Source organism: Salvelinus alpinus, chromosome 13 (assembly GCF_045679555.1).
Source record: "Salvelinus alpinus chromosome 13, SLU_Salpinus.1, whole genome shotgun sequence".
NCBI classification, from domain to species: domain Eukaryota; kingdom Metazoa; phylum Chordata; class Actinopteri; order Salmoniformes; family Salmonidae; genus Salvelinus; species Salvelinus alpinus.
Window position 1 is genome coordinate 18,674,100 of NC_092098.1, and position 23,038 is coordinate 18,697,137.

Consider the following 23,038-nt stretch of genomic DNA (forward strand, 5'->3'; position numbering starts at 1 on the left):
AAGTTGTAATGAACCCTGTTTGTTGTAAACAGATGTGCAGTAACATAAACTCCAATGCAATGGATAAACACCAACATCTGATTTAATTTATCTAAATGCCAGGTGTTGATATTTACTATTTCCTCAAAGAATCACCATCTCTCCTTATACTTTCCTCATGATGTACCAAAAGACAAGCACACCAACTTGTAAGATAAATAATGTATAAGATCTACTATTAAAGAATAACCATTGTGTGAAGAAATCAATTTATTGACTATTGCAGGTATGTATGTTGAAAGACTATATGAAGACATTAAACTTTATGAGTAAAATTATGTTTGGAACTGTGCAACTTCAGGATAAGCTACAGTATAATTGCACTATGGCCCCCAGCTAGCTACTTAGGGAAGTGGTAGACTTGGTAGCCCGCTGGCTGTGTGTAACAGCTTTTCAGTTGTTTACACTAATTAGTGATGTAGTATAGCCTGCTACTGTAGCGGTGGATGACTTAATAAAGACAACAAATGTACTCTATGTCAGGTAAAAGGGATTTATTAAAGCATGAAAACATTCTTGAATGTGCATCTGCATACATTACATAGACATGTTAAAGCATACATTAAAACAATAAAGCTCACAACCTGAAGATTGTACCGCTTGTGCTAAAATAATGGGTTCAACTCCATCTTTAGAAACATCTAGTTAAGACTATGGCTTTTCCGACATTTGTGAAGAGATTGTTTATTGTAAGGTAGTTCTCCACCCTCAGCAACTTTAGGATAGGCACACAGTGATTTGTGCTTTCTTCTGATTGACCTATCAAGATGGTGTTAAGTATTGTGGTTTGAGTCATTGGTACCCTCTTACACAGTAATAACACAGTACTGTTACACAATATCAGGTCTGAGATGTTCATCCTGTTCATATGACTTATTTGAATGATACCACTCCATTCAATCCCTATTTACATGACTACAGATCGCATTGCGCTTTTCCTGCTGGCTGCCAATCCAAGGCATCAGAACTTTAAAAAAAAACAAATGCAATGTGCAGGGCAGAAGCATTAATGCATGTCTTTGTCTTTAGGATTCCAGCTCTACATTTGCACTTCTACATATACACCTGTACTTAGACACCTGCTCATTTGGTTTAACATACTCTTATACTCAGACCATTGTTCATCTAAAAACAGAATACTTGAATTCCTGTGTATTGAGAATCCATACAATCTGTTTCAGCAAAAGAATGAGAAATGAGCAGTGTCCTTTTTATTGAGTAACATTTAATACAAAAACAGCACTGTAACACAGTGTATGGTAAAGTGACATTCACAGTGTAACTTTGATGTCATATTTGTACAGTGAATTTTGATGACCACAAACCAGTTATTTAAACTGTCTTTGACAACACTGTCTACTTTCTTCTCTCATAGATGTTTATATCTGATGCATTTCAAAGTGCTTTTATTTTGTACATGAAAGAAGAACTGCTCTCTTTGAGGTAAGTTACCATCTCTTATGACAGATTTTGTATGTGATGTTGCATTTGCTCCACTTGTTTTGTGAAATGGAAAGTCGTGTTTTTTCCCCACCCGATTTACACTTTAGACTGCCGAACATCCTTCCACTCCATCTTAGTGTTCTGCAGGGCCTGAGTCTTCTTCTCATCCACCTGCACATAGTCCACCCTGTGTTCATCAGCAAGGAGGGGCTTCTGGAAGACATCCCAGCAGAGTTGGTGTACAGTCAACTAAGGTAATTACATTATTCAATCAAAACCTGTATCCAGAATGGAACTACCAGTCTTACATTTCGGGTCCCGTGCGGCTCAGTTGGTGGAGCAGAGCACTTTGTGGGTTTGATACTCACGGGGACCAGTATGAAAAAGCACTAAAAGGTATGCACTCACTGTAAGTTGCTCTGAAAAAGAGCATCTGTTAAATGACTAAAATGTAAATGTACATAGATTACCTTTCTCCCCTTTCCATAAAGTGAAAATCTATTTTAAATTGATTCTGTTTAGTCAGTTATTCAGTGGATATAATGCAGTCTTATAGTTAGTTGCATGTAATATGTCCCCTATGCTTCAGACTGAAGGAAAGCATTAGTATTCCTTTCGCTATGTCTTTTGCAGATTGAGAGTGAATGACTTGTCACCAAAACAATGAGTCACTGACATTATTGTCTCACAGTATGCAGCTGCCTGATTCATTACCATGGAAATGGACACAGCTACACCCTGCAAGTGCTATTTCATTCTTATCACACATTTGCTTGAATTTGAGCCAAAACCACAATGTAATGTATTGTTTACCTCTGGGCTATTGAATCCAGATGGAAGATGGGACAATAAAACCAAACAAATGAAATGATACATACAATTTTTGTATGTTGTTCACTGTTTTAAAGTCTGACCAGTATGTGTGTTTTCAAATACTATTTAAATGAAAACCTATTTTGCACCCCTGCTCAGACGGTGACAGACCAATAATTTGGCTTGATTTCTAACATACGAGTCAATGCAAAGTGGCACTTCAAGAAAATGTCACATACAGAATACAGATAAGGAGTCACCGAAGGACCTGTTGCCTAGATACAGGCGCATGGCGCACATTCAATTGGAGATTGAACGATAAGAGTGAGCAAAGCAACAAATGTCAGATTATTCCCCTAGATTGGTAATAGTAGCAATAATGAAAATGTATGACACCAATCTGTCTACTATCATGCGTATCAATTAAGCATGGAGAGACAAAGTTGTATTACTGTACAGGGGATTTTTCAATTAAAAAGTAATTGCCCACACACACTAGAATGACCAGAGGGAATTGCAGTGGATGATGACTGTAATTTGAAGTCCTTAAAGCTGCCAGTGGCAGCTCAAAGTGAAAGACAGGCACTTCTAACGCCGTTAAATGGTTGAATTGATTCCATGTCTTGCTTTGGAGACAAACCCATTCCCACCATTTGACCTCTATTTATTCAATCAAGCTTACCTTTTGCACAGGAGACGGGGATGCGGAATTGAAATCCAGTGAAAGGTAGTCAAGGTTTGATCTCCTAAACCACGGCTGGGTGGCTCCCTCGTTTGTAGAGAAGAACAGCTGCCTTGACTCCTGAAATTAAAGTAATCTCATTTACAATGAGGCTCACTTCATATTCATCTCTGAATATGGTGTCATATGATCCACCAATACTGAACACTTTCCATTTGTATCGCTAGTTTCAGGTGAAGATCAATTGTCATATTTTAAGCCTTTCTTGGTACTGCAAACATGAATTAATAATTGTGATGCTCAAACCTTTATTCCTTTGCTTTAGGCAGTTTGGAACTCTGAGTTTAGACAGAACTGCTGAATTATTCATGGAGGGGAGGAAAGCAGTCTACCTATACAGTGACTGGGGTACTTTCTTCTCTCTCTGTAGATTGTGGAAACAAAAGTGTATATGTATAACTATTTGTGATGTCAATATACATGCAGAAGGTAACTTTACTGTTGGAATGCTGCTGGCTTCTTGGTCTCCTTTAATTCCCAGTTGTCCTTGTCTTCTCTCCAGTAGGACTTGCAGTGCATTTCTGGGAACAACACAAACAAACATACCAACACACAAACAAATTAATCAATTTTCCCCTCCTTTTTTCATTTTAGAATTTGGACAGAAAGAGAGCTGAGAGTTCAGGGTGGATATAGTTATATCTCTGACTCACCCTGGCTCTGTCATGGTTCTGATCAGAGGCATATGAGTTGGACATTCTCTTATAGTGGACAGGCCCCTCAGGTCCAGTGGTGGAGGCCGGGCTGCGAACCAGAGAAACAACATGGTGAGATGAGGCAAGCAACCCTCAAATTCTCTATTGGACAATAATGATCAGGTCTACTTTCCTCCAAACAAAGGGCATTTGTGTTGAAATAGCAATATTTCAAAAAGAGCCATGCTGCAAATACTGTCCCGAAAGAAGACTTTCACAGACGAAGACATGTATCCAATAGTGGGTCTTGTGGGAGTCACAAGGTTCAATAGAATGTAAAACCTTATTCATTTTGCTTTCAGCAAAATACATGCTTATGAAAGCATTTTTTTATGCTTCCTCTACTGAGTACGATGATTGAATAGATTATGTAGCCCTTTAGACAGGACTTTTTCCTTCCTTTTTGCTCATTACCTCTCCTGCGTGGTTTGAGATCCCTGTTGATTGGAGGTGGTTCTAAATCCCCAGGTAGACCTGCAGTGGGAAAGGGGGTGGGAGCGAGAGGGGCCTCTGTTTTGCCATTAGCCTTGAGGAAGCTGATTGTAGTGGGGCTCATAGGGATGTAGCCGTCCGATACATCTTCACCAACACAGACAGGTGGAGAGGCCATGGGCACGTACGAGTCCTCATGGCAGTTTGGACTTTGAGTGGCAATGAAACGTGGCTGCAAAAAGACAACAAGACCAGACCAACTTGGAAATGTGTAGTAGACCATGGCTTATAATGATGTAGAAAGGTCACTTGTAAATCCTGTATTGTTTGACATTCAAGAAGGCAAAAAATTACAGTTGACAATTATTACCTGCTATGAACTGTCCAACAACATTATGTCCAAAACATTTTGTAGTATTGAAAATGCCCATCAGTTCCCATCGATTGCAAGTACATGTGTTCTTACCAAATTAAGACTGAGCCTTTTGTTCCTGCTCCTCAGTGCACTCCCCTCAATGTCTTCTAGATTAGACAGAAATATCGCTGATGAAGGCGGTTGTGATGTTATATAACAGAAAAAATGACACTGTGTGGTTGGAAACATGATTGGTCAGAATCAATACATGTGCTGACTGTATATATTACATATACCATATAATATATACCAGTTTATGGAGCCAGGTATGAAGGGCCTAGACTGAAGGACTCTGCTGGTTATATACTGTACCTCTTCTGAAGTGGTCTGGCAGGCCTGACAGAGAGATCCTCCGGGGGATGAGTGCAGGTTGGCCTGTGAGCTGCTGCCCAACCCCACCCAGAGGCCTATGGGAGCCCTCATCACTAAGGTGCTCTGAGAGGTGGATAGACTTGGGGGGCAGAGGAGGGGGAGTTAGTCCATCAGTAGTTACCTCCAATATGGCAGAAGAATATGGCTTATCAAACTGGAAGATGTCGGGTGTACGGTTGAGAGTTCGAGGAGAGTTCGAGGATGACGTGGGGCCACATGGGGCGCTGGAAGGGGGGTCATGCATCCTTATGTGGGGGAAGGGGGACGGAGATGGTCCAGTGTGGGGAAAGGGAGACAGAGAAGGATCAGGTGAAGAGAAGACATCTTCTGTAGTAGCGTCTGATGAATTTTGTTCCAGAGATCGCTCAGAGTTTGAAAAGCTGTCACATCTATAAAATAAAGAAAAAGGGAAATACAGTGCTTATTGTTTATCATCATTAAAACAATGTGTGGATATGGTGTCCAGTTTGAGGTTTGAGAGGTATAGGCTACATACCTAAAGATGCTGAACCTCCCTGTCTCACACTGTGAGAGGAAGAGGTAGTCCATTGGATGGTTGGGATTCATCAGGCTGGGCATCTCAACTCTGCTGTTGCCATAGGCCATGAAGTCATGGTTGGAAGTGAATGACATGTTTCGGGAGAGAGCAGGTGAAGGCTGCTGGGAGGTTGGGTTGTGCGAAAAACCTTCCTCTGATTCTGAAAAAACAGATATGTGGGGAGAGAGCAAGAGAGAGAGAATATAAGGAATAGAGAGAAAAGAGAGAAGAAATCCATAGTTTCTACATTAGTTCTGAGCTGGCTCAGCATAATGTTACATTCATTAGGCCAGAGTCAAACAGGAATCCTGATCTGTCTCTTGACAAATGTGATCTCTGAGACGTAGTTGTCAATGATCTCCAGCAGGTGGCAGTGGAATGAATTTGAGCAGTGCTTTAAATGCTTTTGCTCTTGTCCATGCCCCTTTACCCTAAACAAAGCCCCTACCATATAGCTATGCAGACTGAGCAGCCCCTCTGCTAAAAGAACATCCACTATGGTACAATATAATCACAACACCTGTGTATGTATAAACATGTTGTATGTTGTATAAACATGTGACATGCATATAAACATTATCTCACCAGCACCATAAAACATAAGAATGAGAAGAAAAAAGAACAGGCAGTTTAAATATGGAAAAAAAGAAAGACCATTCTTAACTTCTCCAAACCATATACAGTACATATTTTGTGTCTGTACAGCGCATTCGGAAAGTACTCAGACCCTTAACTTTTCCACATTTAGTTAGTTTACAGCCTTATTCTAAAATGGATTAAATAAAAATGTCCTCATCAATCTACACACAATAGTCCTTAATGACGAAGCAAAAACAGGTTTTGAATTTTTTGCAAATGTACAAAAAATTTGAAACAGAAATACCTTATTTACATAAGTATTCAGACCCTTTATTATGAGACTCGAAATTGAGCTCAGGTGCATCCTGTTTCCATTTATCATCCTTGAGATGTTTCTTAAACTTGATTGGAGTCCAAATGTGGTAAATTCAATTTATTGGACATGATTTGGAAGGCACACACCAGTCTATATTAGGTCCCACAGTTGACAGTGGATGTCAGAGCAAAAACCAAACCATGAGGTAGAAGAAATTGTCCGTAGAGCTCTGAGACAGGATTATGTCGAGGCATAAATCTGGGGAAGGGTACCAAAAAATGTCGGCAGCATTGAAGGTCCCCAAGAACACAGTGGCCTCCGTCGTTCTTAAATTAAAAAAGTTTGGAACCACCAAGACTCTTCCTAGAGCTGGCCGCCCGGCCAAACTGAGCAATCGAGGGAGAAGGGCCTTGGTCAAGTAGGTACCAAGAACCTGATGGTCACTCTGACAGAGCTCCAGAGTTCCTCTGTGGAGATGGGATAACTTTCCAGAAGGACAACCATCTCTGCAGCACTCCACCAATCAGGCCTTTATGGTAGAGTGGCCAGCCGGAAGCCACTCCTCAGTAAAAGGCACATGACAGCCTGCTCGGAGTTTGCCAAATGGCACCTAAAGGACTCTCAGACCATGAGAAACAAGATTCTCTGGTCTGATGAAACCAAGATTGAACTCTTTCGCCTGAATGCTAAGCATCATGTCTGGAGGAAACATGATACCATCCCTATGGTGAAGCATCGTGGTTGCAGCATCATGCTGTGGAGATGTATTTCAAATGCAGGGACTGGGAGACTAGTCAGGATCAAAGGAAAGATGAACGGAGAAAAGTACAGAGAGATCCTTGATGAAAACCTGTTCCAGCTCGCTCAGGACCTCAGACTGGGGTGAATGTTCACCTTCCAACAGGACAACGACCCTAAGCACAGAGCCAAGACAATGCAGGAGTGGCTTCGGGACAAGGCTCTGAATGTCCTCAAGTGGCCTAGCCAGAGCCCGGGCTTGAACCTGATCGAACATCTCTGGAGAGACCTGAAAATAGCTGTGCAGCGACGCTCCCCATCCAACCTGACAAAGATTGAGAGGATCTGCAGAGAATAATGGGAGAAACTCCCCAAATACAGGTGTGCCAAGCTTGTAGCATCATGCCCAAGAAGACTCAAGGCTGTAATCGCTGCCAAAGGTGCTTCAACAAACTACTGAGTAAAGTGTCTGAATACTTATGTAAATGTGATATTTCAAAATGTCTAAAAACCTGTTTTTGCTTTGTCATTATGGGGTATTGTGTGTAGATTGATGAGGGGGAAAAAACTATTTCATCAATTTTAGAACAAGGCTGTAAAGTAACAAAATGTGGAAGTTGTCAAGGGGTCTGAATAATTTCCGAATGCGCTGTATAGTTGTTTTTTTGAGTTTTCTACTGAAAATGTTTGAGGCAAGGTGCTGACTAGTGGAACACAGCTATAACTATTTGTTTTCTTATAAAATGGTTTTAGTTGAGCAGTGAGACATGCAGACAGGAGCGTGAGATCTATATGGTCAGGATATAAGGGGAAACATCCATGTTATCATCATTGGTCCTCCCAGGATTTCTCCATTGGGCCCAACTAATAGGGAGTTTTTGCTCCTGGCTGCCGTACACCGTCTCAAACGCGGTTAGCTCCAAGGAGTACAGGCTGGGTCAAGGGATCCATTGAAGTACAATTGTACCCCGCCTTCCATCTCCGACATGGAGCGTACCGAAGGGCCCGTTAAGTAGTATTTCACTTAATCATTGGCAATCATCTCTGCTTGGCTTTCAGTAACTGAGTTCATTATAGTTATAAAGACCTAGTACAGTATGGGGGAGATAACATGGGTTTGATCTATAAACGCTTTGTATATTTATATTTCTACAGACAATGAGATGCACTGTGAAAAAATGAATACTGAATGCTCTAATTAGTTATGTATTTATAAGACTCATACTGTAACATCAGGCAGAGCCTAAACTTCTTATTTTTTCAGCACATGAAACAGCAGATAAAAATAAACAATTGTGGCAGTATCTCTTGTGTGTTTCTTTCACAATGGATTTATCACAGTGTGTGGATTGAATTACGTTCACATTCATACATTTAGTATTTTCTTCTTTTTTTGTGTAATGAATAGTCAACAAGTTCAGAATTTCATTGACTTAATGTCTCACATTGTGTTATCTTTCCCAGTTATGTGGTTTGCTACTGTTCCTCAGGGCTATAATCTCTTATCTTTGTCTGTATATCATGTAGTCTGCCCTATCTGCTCCACACAGACAACACTGTTTTACTAAATGTTCCAACTGCCAACTCTTATTAACTCCAAACCAGAGGGAGAGCTGTGGAAAAGACATGCAGGCAAGAGAGCATGGTTTCTAAGTGTTCAAGCATCCACCTCCAACTGTTCAAGCATCACCCTGGCTGAACTTCCATGCCTGTAGAGAGTTGTAATGTCTATGGCACTATGAGTTTCACAGAGAAAGATAGCTAGTAACGGAATTGGGTAAAATAAATCAGATTTTACTGCAGCTCTGTCCACCGCTTTACTATATGTTTGTAATTAAAAAAAGATGTCACTTTGGCACATTTTTCAGATGTAAGTGGTGTCTTTTCAAAATGTTGTAGTTAATCTCAAACCATTTTTTATTAAATATAATTAGTAAAACGTTATTGGTGTATATCACCTTGTCACACCTGTCTTTGTGATTGTCTCCACCCCCCTCCAGGTGTCGCCCATCTTCCCCATTATCCCCTGTGTATTTATACCTGTGTTCTCTGTTTGTCTGCTGCCAGTTTGTCTTGTTTGTCAAGTCCAGCATTTTTGTTCTCAGCTTCTGTTTTTCCAGTCTCTCTTTTTCTTGCCCTCCTGGTTTTGACCCTTGCCTGTCCTGACTCTGAGCCCGCCTGCCGTCCGGTACCGTTGCCCTACCTCTGGTTCAATGACCCCTGCCTGCCTTGACCTGTCTATTGCCTGCTCTTGTTGGATTATTAAACCATTGTTAATTTGACGTGTCTTCATCTTGGTCTTACATACCTGATACACCTTTTCTATGTGACTTTTCAACTGATACATTATCACATTTCTCTCTGCTTAACAAAATCCATCAGTTTACAGTGTATTTCAGATAATGAGTAGAATATATTGTTATATACCACCCAGGTATTTCAGCAGTGCATTGACTGGACACGTCCGGTTTCTTTTATACTGTTTTTCACTCTGTGTATTTAAATACATTATTCTCTACATAACTCATTCTAATAAACTGTACCTACTACTGTACATTGTATTTTTGTTATACTGTTTATACACACTGTCTATTTATATGCTGGATTCTTGACATAGCTCACTGTAATAAATCTACTGCTGTACATATCATTCTTAGTACATATTTGTGGTGTATATACGGATAGATTGTGTTTGGATTACTTATTTAGTGTTATTTGGGTTGTTAACTTAAGGATCTGACCCTTTTTTTAAATGTTTGCCTAAAATGACATCTAAATCTAAATGCCTGTAGCTCAGGACCTGAAGCAAGGATATGCATATTATTGATATAATTTGAAAGGAAACACTTTGATGTTTGTGGAAATGTGAAATTAATGTAGGAGAATTTAACACATTAGATCTGGTAAAAGATAATACAAAGAAAAAAAAATGTTTTTTTTTGTACCATCATCTTTGAAATACAAGAGAGAGGTCACAATGTACTATTGCCGGTGAGGCACAATTTCGATTTTGGCCACTAGATGGCAGCAGCTTATGTGCAAAATTTTTGACTGATTCAATGAACCATTGCATTGCTGTTCAAAATGTTGTATCAAGACTGCCCAAATGTGCCTAATTGGTTTATTAATACATTTTCAAGTTCATAACTGTGCACAAATATAGATTTGTACAGTGCTCAGCTATATACACTGAACAAAAATATAAATGCAACATGCAACAATTTCAAAGATTTTATTAAGTTGCAGTTCAAATAAGGAAATCAGTCAATTGAAATAAATAAATGAGGCCCTAATCTACGGATTTCACATGACTGGGAATACAGATATACATCTGTTGGTCACAGACACCTTAAAAAAGGAAGGGGCGTGGATCAGAAAACCAGGCAGTATCTGGTGTGACCACCATTTGCCTCATGCAGCGAGACACATCTCCTTCGCATAAGGTTAATCAGGCTGTTGATTGTGGCATGTGGAATGTTGTTCCACTCCTCTTCAATGGCTGTGCGAAGTTGCTGGATATTGGCGGGAACTGTTACACGCTGTTGTACATGTTGATCCAGAGCATCCCAAACATGCTCAATGGGTGACATATCTGGTGAGTATGCAGACCATGGAAGAACTGGGACATTTTCAGCTTCTAGGAATTGTGTATAGATCCTTGCGACATGGGGCAGTGCATTATCATGCTAAAACATGAGGTGATGGTGGTGGATGAATGGCATGACAATGGGCCTCAGAATCTCATCACGTTATCTCCATCTATAAAATGCAATTGTGTTCATTGTCCGTAGCTTATGCCTGCTCATACCATAAACCCACCTCCATCATGTGGCACTCTGTTCACAACGTTGACATTAGCAAATAGTTCGGCCACACAAGGCCATACACGCTGTCTGCCATCTGCCAGGTACAGTTGAAACCAGGATTAATCCGTGAAGAGCACACTTCTCCAGTGTGCCAGTGGCCATCTAAGATGAGAATTTGCCCACTGAAGTCAGTTACGACGCCAAACTAAAGTCAGGTCAAAACCCTGGTGAGGACGACGAGCACGCAGATGAGCATCCCTGAGACGGCTTCTGACAGTTTGTGCAGAAATCCTTCGGTTGTGCAAACCCACAGTTTCATCAGCTGTCCGGTTGGCTAGTCTCAAACGATCTCACAGGGGAAGAAGCTGGATATGGAGATCCTGGGCTGGCGTGGTTACACGTGGTCTGTGGTTGTGAGCTGGTTGGACGTACTGCCAAATTCTCTAAATCGATGTTAGAGGCGGCTTATGGTAGAGAAATTAACATTCAATTATTTGGCAACAGCTCTGGTGGACATTCCTGCAGTCAGCATGCCAATTGCACACTCCACTCAAAACTTCAGACATCTATGGTGTTGTGTGACAAAACTGCACATTTTAGCTTCTTGACATGCCACACCTGTCAGGTGGATGGATTATCTTGGCAAATGAGAAATGGTCACTAACAGGGATGTAAACAAATTTGTCCACAAAATTTGAGAAAAATAATGTTTTTGTGCGTATGGATAATTTTTGGTGTCTTTTATTTCAGCTCATGAAACATGGGACCAAAACTTTACATGTTGCGTTTATATTTTTGTTCAGTGTATGTAAAATAGGCACTGTATTATTTTGGTTCAGTACAGTAGTTATCTGTTTTGAGACATTTGATTAAGTGACAGTTAAATGTACTGTTAACAAATGACAAGACAATCATATAAAAGGTTATGTGAATATTGCATTAAAAAAAGAAAAAGAAAATACTTGAATATTGAAAGAGTTATTTGGTGCAGTGAACAAGTGACTTTGTGAATTTGTTTGTTGTACAGATGTAGGATCTTAATTTGAGCCAATTTGCTACATCAGGAAAATAATTATTTAGCAACAGAAAATGTGAATTGTTATGTAGATTATAAATAATGAACATCTTTGTAGGGGTTGATACATTTTTCGTAAGGGAAAATCAAGTCAGAAATTTCTAAGTGGAAGTTACAAACTTCAGAAGCCTTTTTAAAACTCAAATACACTACAAGTTTTAAACGTCCTGCATTGTAGGAAAGATCCTGCAACAGGGTGATCAAATTAAGATCCTACATCTGTACTTAGTCAACTGAAAATGAGTTTTGAAACATGAGTCATTTTGATTATCTGTTTAGAGTGTTGTACAAAGAGTTGTACCCCACACTAGTGAAAAATGTACCACACACTAGGGGAAAATGCATCAAAGTGATGGAAAAAAAAACTGTAGCACTCAGAATCTCTGCAAAATGATTTGATTATTGCTACAACATTGAGGTAGGTGAGTGCGTGCGTGTATGCATGTGTGAGTGCATTCTTACTTGTGAGTTTGTGTGTGGTGTGTGTGTGCATACATCTTTGTGTTTCTATCATTTAGTGTGCATGTACAGTGCATTGGGACATTTTTCACACCCCTTCCCCTTTCCACATTTTGTTACATTACAGCCTTATTTTTTATTTATTTTTATTTTTTATTTTTAAATCCTCACCAATCTACACACAATACCCCATAATGACAAAGCTGTGTGTGCTGCCCATGCGTGTCAGTGCATTCGGAAAGTACTCAGACCCTTCACTTTTCCACACTTTGCTAGTTTACACCTTATTCTAAAATGGATTAAATAAAAATATCCTCATCTCACATTGTATACAGACTTATTTTTCTACTGTATTATTGACTGTATGTTTGTTTTACTCCATGTGTAACTCTGTGTTGTTGTATGTGTCGAACTGCTTTGCTTTATCTTGGCCAGGTCGCAATTGTAAATGAGAACTTGTTCTCAACTAGCCTACCTGGTTAAATAAAGGTGAAATAGAAAATAAATGAATAAAAAGATCTACACACAATAGTCCATAATGATGAAGCGGGAAAAAAAATTGAAATGTTTTGCAAATTTATTAAAAATAAAAGCTGAAATACCTTATTTACATAAGTATTCAGACCCTTTGCTATGAGACTCGAAATTGAGCTCAGGTGCAGCCTGTTTCTATTGATCATCCTTGACAGCGGTGACGTGTCATTCAGGGCAGGTAGGGCAGAACCCCACCTGTTTTGAGCCACACCTGTTTAGCTATAAAAAATATATATATCTTTTATTTTTGTGTGCCTGTTTTGCATGTTATTTTGGCATTAAAAACGTGTAACATGTCAGTTTGCAAATGATGTAAAATAAATAAATAATTGCGTTAATAAAGCCACGGACAAACGTCTCTTTTTTGCTTTCTTGAGACACTACGTCACTGCAAAATGTACGGTTAGAGCTCGAACATTCAAGCCCCTTGGGTGCTGCCATCAACTTAAATTAGAAGTGCCCATCCAAGAAGGCTCAAAGTCATTGGCCACAGATATTACTACCGCAGCTTTGATTAGACTGATCATATCAACATCATTCTTTCAAAAAGGAGTGATCATCATGCATCAAGTCGGCAATCTACTGGCAAATCCTTTTCAATCCTTGTCATATGAAGAGAAAATATAGATAAAACGTTTCAGTGCTCATCAGCCATTGGACATAAACATTACACAACAAATTGGAAATCACAAATTAAACAATGAGTGCTAAGGCGCCACTGCAGCCCCGGGTTCGATCCCAGGCTGTGTCACAGCCGGCTGTGACCGGGAGACCCATGAGGCGGCACACAATTGGCCTAGCGACGTCCGGGTTAGGGGAGGGTTCGGTCCCTTTCCCCCTCATAATTTAGCCTACTATTCTGATTTGGTGGTACACATGTAGCCTATAGCCTGTTTTAGAGAAATGTAATCATTGAATATTGTAAGAGTTTTCATTGTCTGCTTATATGCCCACTTTATTTATCCTACGGTTCTGACTTGGTGTACAGGGAGAATACTGTAAGAATGGCCCACGTTCAGAATTCTGTCACTGTACATTTCAAAAGTGCTGATTTTTTTTTTATATTGACTACCTTCGTCCTAGCTCGCTCATTAATGTCTTAATCCAAATTACGGATTCACTCTTATCCGCTCCTCGTCCCCTTATGCCATAGTTTGTACATCTCAATTGTCGGTAGAAACAACATTAGTTTAAGCAAATCAGTCATATCAGCTATGTTTTTTTTAAAGACTGTAAATGAATCTGAATGAACTGTTTCACTGCCAGAAAAGGCTCCGATGATAGCCAGGTGTAGCAGTGATAAGGATTCACTACATGGTGCTGAAAAGATTGGGACATCTTTATGTAGGCCCTAACAGTTTGTTGGCACCATTTGTCACCGTTATAGTGCAATTAATCTATTGTTTAGTGTTGTGTTGTGCTGTGTAGTGGCTTTGCTGGCAATGTGGGGAGTTTGCCCCACCAAGATATACATGCTAAAATCGCCACTGATCCATGAGATGTTTCTACAACTTGATTGGAGTCCACCTGATGTAAATTCTATTGATTGGACATCATTTGGAATGGGACACACCTATCTGTATAAGGTCTCACAGATGACCGTGCATGCAGAGCAAAAACCAAGCCATGAGGTCGAAGGAATTGTCCATAGAGCTCCGTGACAGGATTGTGTCAAGGCAGAGATCTGGAAAAGGGTACCAAAAAATCTCTGCATCATTGAAGGTCCCCAAGAACACAGTGGCCTCCAATGGAAGAAGTTTGGAACCACCAAACCTGCCAAACTGAGCAATCGAGGGAGAAGGGACTTGGTCAAGGAGGTGACCAAGAACCCAATGGTCTCTCTGACAGAGCTCCGGAGTTCCACTGTGGAGATGGGAGAACCTTCCAGAATGACAACCATCTCTGCAGCACTCCACCATTCAGACCTTTATGGTAGAGTGGCCAGACGGAAACAACTCCTCAGTAAAAGGCACATGACAGCCTGCTTGGATTTTGCAAAAAGGCACCTTAAGGACTCTCAGAACATGAGAAACAAGATTCTCTGGTCGGATGAAACCAAGATTGAACTCTTTGGCCTGAATGCCAAGCGTCACATCTGGAGGAAACCTGGCACCATCCCTATGGTGAAGCATGGTCGTGGCAGCATCATGCTGTGAGGATGTTTTTCAGCAGCAGGGACTCGGAGACTAGTCAGGATCGACGGACAGATGAACGAAGCAAAGTACAGAGAGATCCTTGATGAAAACCTGCTCCAGAGCACTCAGGACCTCAGCCTGGGGCGAAGGTTCACCTACCAACAGGACAACGACCCTAAACACACAGCCAAGACAACCTAGGAGTGGCTTCGGGACAAGTCACTGAATGTCCTTGAGTGGCCCAGCCAGAGCCCAGACTTGAACCCTGATCGAGCATCTCTGGAGAGACCTGAAAATAGCTGTGCAGCGATGCTCCACATCCAACCTGACAGAACTTGAAAGGGATCTGCAAAGAAGAATGGGAGAAACTCCCCAAATACAGATGTGCCAAGCTTGTAGCGTCATACCCCAAAGACCTGAGGCTTTAATCAATGCCAAAAGTGCGTCAACAAAGTACTGAGTAAAGGGTCTAAATACATATGTAAATGTAATATTTCCGTTTAAATTTTTAATACATTTGCAAAAATGTATAAGAAACAGTTTTTATTTGTCATTATGGGGTATTGCGTTCAGATTTATGAGGGTAAAAAACTATGTAATCTGAATACTTTCCGAATGCACTGTACATCAGGGTCCCTTTGCAAAACAGGTTATAACCTCCAGAACCATTCCTGGTTAAATAAAGGTTAAATAAAATATATTCTGCTCATACTATTCATAAAATTGTTTACCATCAATAAATCGTATGTATTTCAATGTCATTGCATAAGTGACATCAGTACATTTCTTGAGCCCAATAACTTTATCGGCCCAAAACTTTAGAGGCAGTATAACACTTGTCCTGCAGCAGTAATGATTGAAACATCTCCTTTGAATGCAATGCAAAACTGCACATGACAAATTAATATTGTCCTTTCATTGACTTACCAGTCATCATCAGATTACCACGTAAATGGTATGTTATCTCAGTCTTGAATTTATATATCCTTCCTTAAACATGCCTACATGACTACTCTGTCATAGGATGAAAGCCTCCAACAATAGTTGAATACCAAACTGTTTCTCTATATTCTTTGTTGAAATTGAACACATACTGTAAATGTGATTTTGGAACTAATACTAATAATTCATTTAATTTGTAAAGCGCATTTCTCACACCCAAGGCGCTTAAACTGTGACTGTAATGAACTGCGTCTCTGTGCGAGTTCCTTACCTGTCCCATCATCCATACTCAGAGGTCCAAAGTGACAGATCTCCCTGATCTGACTGACCCAAATGTTCATCTCCTCCTCAGTCTTGGCCACCAGGTAGAACATGCGAGACGACGTCTTGACAACGAAGAGGTGCTGGTTCTGGAACTCCCTCTTGACCAGGCGTTGCTCCGTCTGCATCTGCACCTCACACTCTCTCAGGTCGATGGTGCGGATGGGCTTCTTTGAGGTCTTGTTTCGGTAGTACTCCAACACATCTGGGTTCCCACTCATACGTCCTCTTTGAAGAACAAACCAACGTCTCCTCCATGCCTAGGGGACAGGGAACTACGCAGATTAACATACTGTACTGTTGCACCTTGTACTTATAGACAAATCAATATAATACAATTATTCTGCACACATATGTAGACTAGTTGCCTTAGTTGGTTAGTAACTTTAGAAATATTTGGTTGGTAATAATGGTTGGTGTATTTTTATGTGACTTTAGGTTCAACCATGGCCTCAGCAATAGAATGTTGCTGTTCTCTATCAATGTTTATTTCATAGTTTATAAACAGAACCATCAGTGATACATTAAAACATGGTAGCTCAATACAGAAACATGTGAACTATTTTTATGTCCCCTGACTGTGACTAAAGATTCTTTGTACAAAGCACTGTCTTTATCCTCATGTAGTTTCCAGCATTGTGACCTGTGTCAATCAGTTTATGTCACACACAATGCATCGGGGGAAAATACATTTTTAGGCATGGAAAATGTATCACTGCTCTTCTGACCACGTTCATTTAGCAACACAACCTTAATTTACCACAGCTATAGACAACACCCTTTTTCTTGCTTTTGGTACGGTTGTTGTGAGGAACTGACAACAACGTTTCCCAGAAGTGCTGAGAAGAGGAAGTTAATTCTATGTAGAAGAGAAGGTCTGACACGAACAAAAAGCTAATTGTACTGCAGTGTGGGTCACTAACGTATTGGGGAAGATTAAAAAGGCAACCTCTTTTTCTGCTGCAGTTTTCCATGCCAGAATGGATACCGATTAGTATAGGAGGGGTTTTGTTTTCAGTAATGCTATGAGAATTTGATGCTTAGCTGGCTCTCTTCATTTTGATACTGAATAAGTAGGCCTAACTGAAGTACTTAAAAATGTTGGTCTTGACCTCATGTTCACTCACATGGGCTATGAGTCATATGTCCATCTATATACTAACTGTCAAATATTCATGACTGACTTCCATCGGCCTACTACGTCTGTTCTTCAAACTTCACCCATGTACTATTTAAAGCCATTTCCATTACCACCTTTTTAGCAGCAGTTGTATATTTGTATACCGTTGACTAATAAATTCAGTATTCAGATGATTCATGCATTATTCTACCTGTCATACATCTGTTGTCATGGAACACTGGATGGTCTGAAATGAAATCATAGCTGTTTTTGAGCTTCGAGAGTAAATTTGATGAAACAACCTATCAGAAAGAAGAAATGTGATTTGTTTTGAAGAGGCAGTGGTATTAGCATATTGGCAACAACACTTTTTGTAGCTGTGTTACACTATTATTCCTATCTCAGTTGACAAAGGAAATGTGTGCTATAACCCACCAGCCACCAATTTCAGGAATATATTGTTTATCTTTGTGATGATCTTTCAAGAGAGTTATGAACATGCTCAGAACGTTTGTTTGAAACCAAAACTCTGTCTTGTTGTGCCCACACTCATATTCAAATCAATCATAAACAGTGAAGAAGTTGTAAATCCTCGTTTGCATCACACAGTGCTAGGACAGAGGACAGAGATACAGAGAGTAGGGCAGCTCATGTTCATCATCAGTGCTACATGTTCAGTATGTCAAAGCATATTGAAAATGCATGATGTGAGAATAATTAACACACACATACGCATGCACACACTAGCACACGCACTCTACACACATGTACATTGTAATATTGTTGTATGGTGGTGTTAAACATTTTGTATTCTAGATATGTAGTGGAGTAATAATGTTATATGATGTACCATTTTATCTTTGGTTTTATTTGTGATGTAAGTGCCTTAATGTGTTTGGACCCCAGGAAGAGTAGCTGCTGCCTTGGCTGCAGCTAATGGGGATCCCTAATAAAAACAATACAAAAAACCCCTAACGGGAAATATCCTCACACTCTAGAAACCTCTACAGAATCATGCGTAAAAACACTTCCTTGTTGTGGTGATAATGGCCTTATTGAGTGCGAACTCAACTCTGCTGGAAGATAAACTAGGCCTATTCTATTGAGAGTGATGTTTTTAAACCATACAATTTTTGTTTGGAACATGTTTCCCCATGATATTTTTTATAAAATGTCACACAATTATTATGTTATGTAGAATATTAAAACATTGAACTATTTTACCACTACAGATCCTTTAATTTGTTTTGTTGACCCTTACGCAGGCATTGCCTTTTAAAAATTTAAATGTGGTTAACTTGTGTATTTATGTATGTTAACTTATGGGCCACTGGCAATGCTAGCTGTGACCTCTGTGTGTTGGAGAATTGAAACTGTCTGTGACTTTCACTCTCTGAGTCTCATCATTAGTGTTTCTAAGAGCTAGCTGCACGGGGCCTTCACTTGCTATGTGTAGGGAATGATGAGCCCAATGTATGCCCACACACTTTTCTCTTGTGTATGGTTAGTCTGGTCCTTGCAAAGGGAAACATTATCCTTCCTGTTTGTCTGTGTCCTCCACAAAGCCCTTGAACTATTTTCCACCAAATAGTATTTCTGAAGTGACTCTCTTTCCAGTGAATTACCACTGCCCCCTTAATCTGTGCTAGTTTTCAGAAAAGCCATCCTCCTCTCTACTCTGTAGACTACTCTCTACTCTGTAGAGAGGAAGTGCAAACAGCCATCATAAAGCCTGGTCATTTCTGCCTGTCGGGTCATTTTGTACTGCTTGGCAGCGACAGTACTTCCCATGTTTTGCAATACACACCCAAATTTCACAGAATGAGAGGCCAACAGTCTCAACACACATCCCAGAATGGGTGGCCTCCCCCTTTCCTCCCTACACAACAACATTCTCACATGACCCCTACAGAAACATTGCAGATTGCCAGGCACTTGTCCCAGTTCACTTTTGGTCAAACATGCTAATCCAGACATGTTAACATTAGAGTATAATACACTTGAATTATTAATAAGAGGTAAACCCATCTGCAAAAAATATGAAATTCTAAACAAAGTTAAAAAATTGTAAACATTATGGTTTATAAGCCGTTTGATATGTTTAAAATACATGTGCATTTACTGAAGGAAATTAAAATGCTATTTTCACAGTGCATTAACGATTCACATCAGCATGACCAGCAGTTATAACAGCATGTCCTACAGTATGTAATGGCCACTATTATAATGAGGAGGAAGACACTGGCGAGGTTGCATGAAAACACTGTTTACAAAAAGGCATACAATGGTCATTATTCTACATGCCTCTGCAAGCTTCATTTCAGAAAAGAAACCAACAGTATCTTGTGAACTAACGGCATAGCAGTGCAGCTGTGTTGATAACTGAGAATCCCCCCCCCCCACACACACACACACACACACTGAACTGGTACTACTACTGCTTGGCTATAATGCATCACAATAGCACAGAAGCCAGCAACCCGCCCAGCCTGTTCCCCTACTCACGTATCTCTTTAGTTTCTTCTCAGGGGGAGATTTGATGAGCCAGCCAGTGCAGACCACATCCCCTGCACTCATCTTGACTGCAGAGGGAATCCGGCGTGTTTTCTGGATATAATTGTCTTTAGCACTGATGGCTGCTGCTGCTGCTGTGAAACTGTGAGCAGCACCAGGCGATTCCTGTGTTCTTGTATACAGCCTGCAGCCGTACCAAAAGGAGGAAGTCAAGCCATTGATCACACTGACAGACAAGGGGAGATGGAGAGAGAGAGAGGGAGGGAGGGAGGAAGAAAAAGGAGGGGAAGAGAGAGAGGGGGAGATGTGTGTATGCTTGTCTGTAGATGTGTGTGGGTCTGCAGATTGTGTGGGTCTGACAGAGAGAGTGAGTAAGTGAGAGAGAGAGAGAGAGAGAGAGAGAGAGAGAGAGAGAGAGAGAGAGAGAGAGAGAGAGAGAGAGAGAGAGAGAGAGAGAGAGAGAAAAGAGAGAAAAGAGAGAGAGAGAGAGAGAGAGAGAGAGAGAGAGAGAGAGAGAGAGAGAGAGAGAGAGAGAGAGAGAGAGGGGGGAACGTGTGCGTGCGTGTCTGTCTGTCTGTCTGTCTGTCTGTGTTTAGAGAAAAGACCAGCACATGAGAATATTTTTTTCTAAACAGAGCAGCACTCATGTGGATGAGCTGTAGTTGAACTGTGTCTGGCTGAAAAGTGCTGTGGAGGGAGTTTCATGAGCCATCTGTCACATCAGGCCTCGCAATGTTCAATGTCTTAGTGTCAGAATACCGGTGTGTACCAAAATAACAACCTCAGTCCTAGAACAACAACCATATCTACATGTACATACTACCTCAATCGGCCTGACTAACCGGTGTCTGTATGTAGCCTCGCTACTTTTATAGCCTCGCTACTGTATATAGCCTGTCTTTTTACTGTTGTTTTATTTCTTTACTTACCTATTGTTCACCTAATACCTTTTTTGCACTATTGGTTAGAGTCTGTAAGTAAGCATTTCACTGTAAGGTCTACACCTGTTGTATTCAGCGCACGTGACAAATAAACTTTGATTTGATTTGAAATAAATAACAAAATACGATTTATTTGTTATTTTGTTTGTGCATGTTAAATGCACTAACAGAGGAAAAATATTATAGCAAACCTTGATATTGCATTTTTCATGTAAATTCTATAAAAACCTTTCGAATTTGAAAGATAGAACTAATTACAATAGGCTGCTTGTAGGGGAAATGAAATAACTAGGGTTATTGATGTAGGATAATTTAGTGAAGGAGACATCATGCTTTGGTTTAGAATGCCTCTGCCTGATAAAAATAAAAACAAAACAACAACAACTAAAACTGCGCTGTTGGTCGAAGGCCAAATGATTTAGGGCTCAACATGATTGTAAAAAATATACACAGTGCCTTCAGAAAGTATTCACACCACTTGACTTCCACATTTTGTTGTGTTACAGCCTGAATTTAAAATGGATTCAATTGAGATTGTTTGTCACTGGCTTACACACAATACCCCATAATGTCAAAGTGTAATTATATTTTTATAAATTGTAAAATGAAAAGATGAAATGTCTTAAGTCAATAAGTATTCAACCCCTTTGTTATGGCAAGCCTAAATAAGTTCAGGAGTAAAAATGTGCTTAACAAATCACATAAAAAGTTACATGGTGCAATAATAGTGTTTAACATGATTTTTGAATAACTACCTAATCTCTGTACCCCACACAGATTCAACCACAAAGACCAGGGAGGTTTTCCAATGCCTCGCAAAGAAGGGAACCTATTGGTAGACAGGTAAGAAAAAAAAAGCAAACATGAAATATCCCTTTGAGCATGGTGAAGTCATTAATTACATGTTGGATGGTGAATCAAAACATCCCGTCACTACAAAGATACAGGCGTCCTTCCTAACTCAATTGCCAGAAAGGAAGAAAACCGCTCAGGGATTTCACCATGAGGCCAATGGTGACTTAGGGATAGCCCCCTTTTTAAAATTTTCGCCTAAATGACATACCCAAATCTAACTGCCTGTACCTCAGGCCGTGAAGCAAGGATATGCACATTCTTGGAACCATCTGAATGTAGGAGAATATAACACAATAGATCTGGTAGAAGAAAATACCACCATCTTTGAAATGCAAGAGAAAGGTACCAGTTCTAGCCATCACTCTGATTGTAATTCCGATAGTGTCCACAAGATAGCAACGGTGTATGTGCAAAGTTTCAGACAGATAACTTGAAGAATGAGTGAACTACAAGACTTTTAGTGTGAAGTCCCCAGGTACGTTTGGGCAAATCGTTTGGGCAATTCGCATTCATATTACATTTTTCTGCAAGAATATCGTAAAATCTGTATACTTGGACTTTGATTTACCTTTCCAAGTATTAGTAGCCATATTATAAGTTCAACATTTGCAAAACAACCAGTATTCATTACTTCATAACTCTGAATATTCTTATAATTTCTGTCCAAAATGAAAAGGCATACTGTCGTACAAGGTTAGTAGCTACATTTTATGACATATACATGGTTTCCGGATACTCCCGTAAAGCCCAGCCCATTGACTATCTAGCTAGCTTTGTTTGACCCCGATTGGTGCTTATTTGACAAAGATACATTTGTTCAAGTGATGACTGCCCGCGTCATCGGCGTGCCATGAAGGCGTAGCTCTCTGACCAAATATGGTGTCCTATAGGATATACTACACCCCTAATGATATAGTGAAGTCTTGTTACCTTCTAGGATCTCTGAGGAATACATACGAACGTGATTTGACTCGTTGAAACAACGTTCAGGGTGAGATTTTCACAGATTCCTTTCTTTGCAAATTGAATGAGTGGAAATACAAAATCGATTGTGCATGCTATATGGACCTTTTTAGGATATGAAAAAGGATTTTATCTAACAAAACTATACTTCATGTTATCTCTGGGACCCTTTGGATGATAAATCAGAGCAAGATTTCAGAATGTAAGTACACATTTCACCTTCAGAGGGGAATTTATCAAATCTATTGCGT

The 23,038-nt window shown here is 40.1% G+C and overlaps 1 protein-coding gene across 4 annotated transcripts; it reads right to left on the minus strand.

Moving 5' to 3' along the window:
* Positions 1 to 518: 518 nt before the first annotated feature.
* On the minus strand, positions 519 to 20,400 carry gab3 (GRB2 associated binding protein 3). 4 transcript variants are annotated; one of them, XM_071338364.1, is made up of 10 exons: positions 20,020 to 20,400; positions 16,345 to 16,669; positions 5,448 to 5,649; positions 4,892 to 5,340; positions 4,631 to 4,707; positions 4,147 to 4,396; positions 3,691 to 3,781; positions 3,477 to 3,558; positions 2,978 to 3,097; positions 519 to 1,695 (listed from the first exon to the last, which is right to left on the minus strand). In XM_071338364.1, the coding sequence occupies exons 2-10, from the start codon at positions 16,613 to 16,615 to the stop codon at positions 1,579 to 1,581; spliced, it is 1,659 nt and encodes a 552-aa protein (XP_071194465.1). In that variant the 5' UTR covers positions 16,616 to 16,669; positions 20,020 to 20,400; the 3' UTR covers positions 519 to 1,578. The 4 variants fall into 4 exon arrangements, with proteins under 4 accessions (XP_071194465.1, XP_071194464.1, XP_071194462.1 ...); XM_071338363.1 differs by having other exon boundaries at positions 4,631 to 4,683; positions 16,345 to 16,654; positions 20,020 to 20,399; XM_071338361.1 differs by having other exon boundaries at positions 16,345 to 16,654; positions 20,020 to 20,399.
* Between the last annotated feature and the right edge of the window lie 2,638 nt (positions 20,401 to 23,038).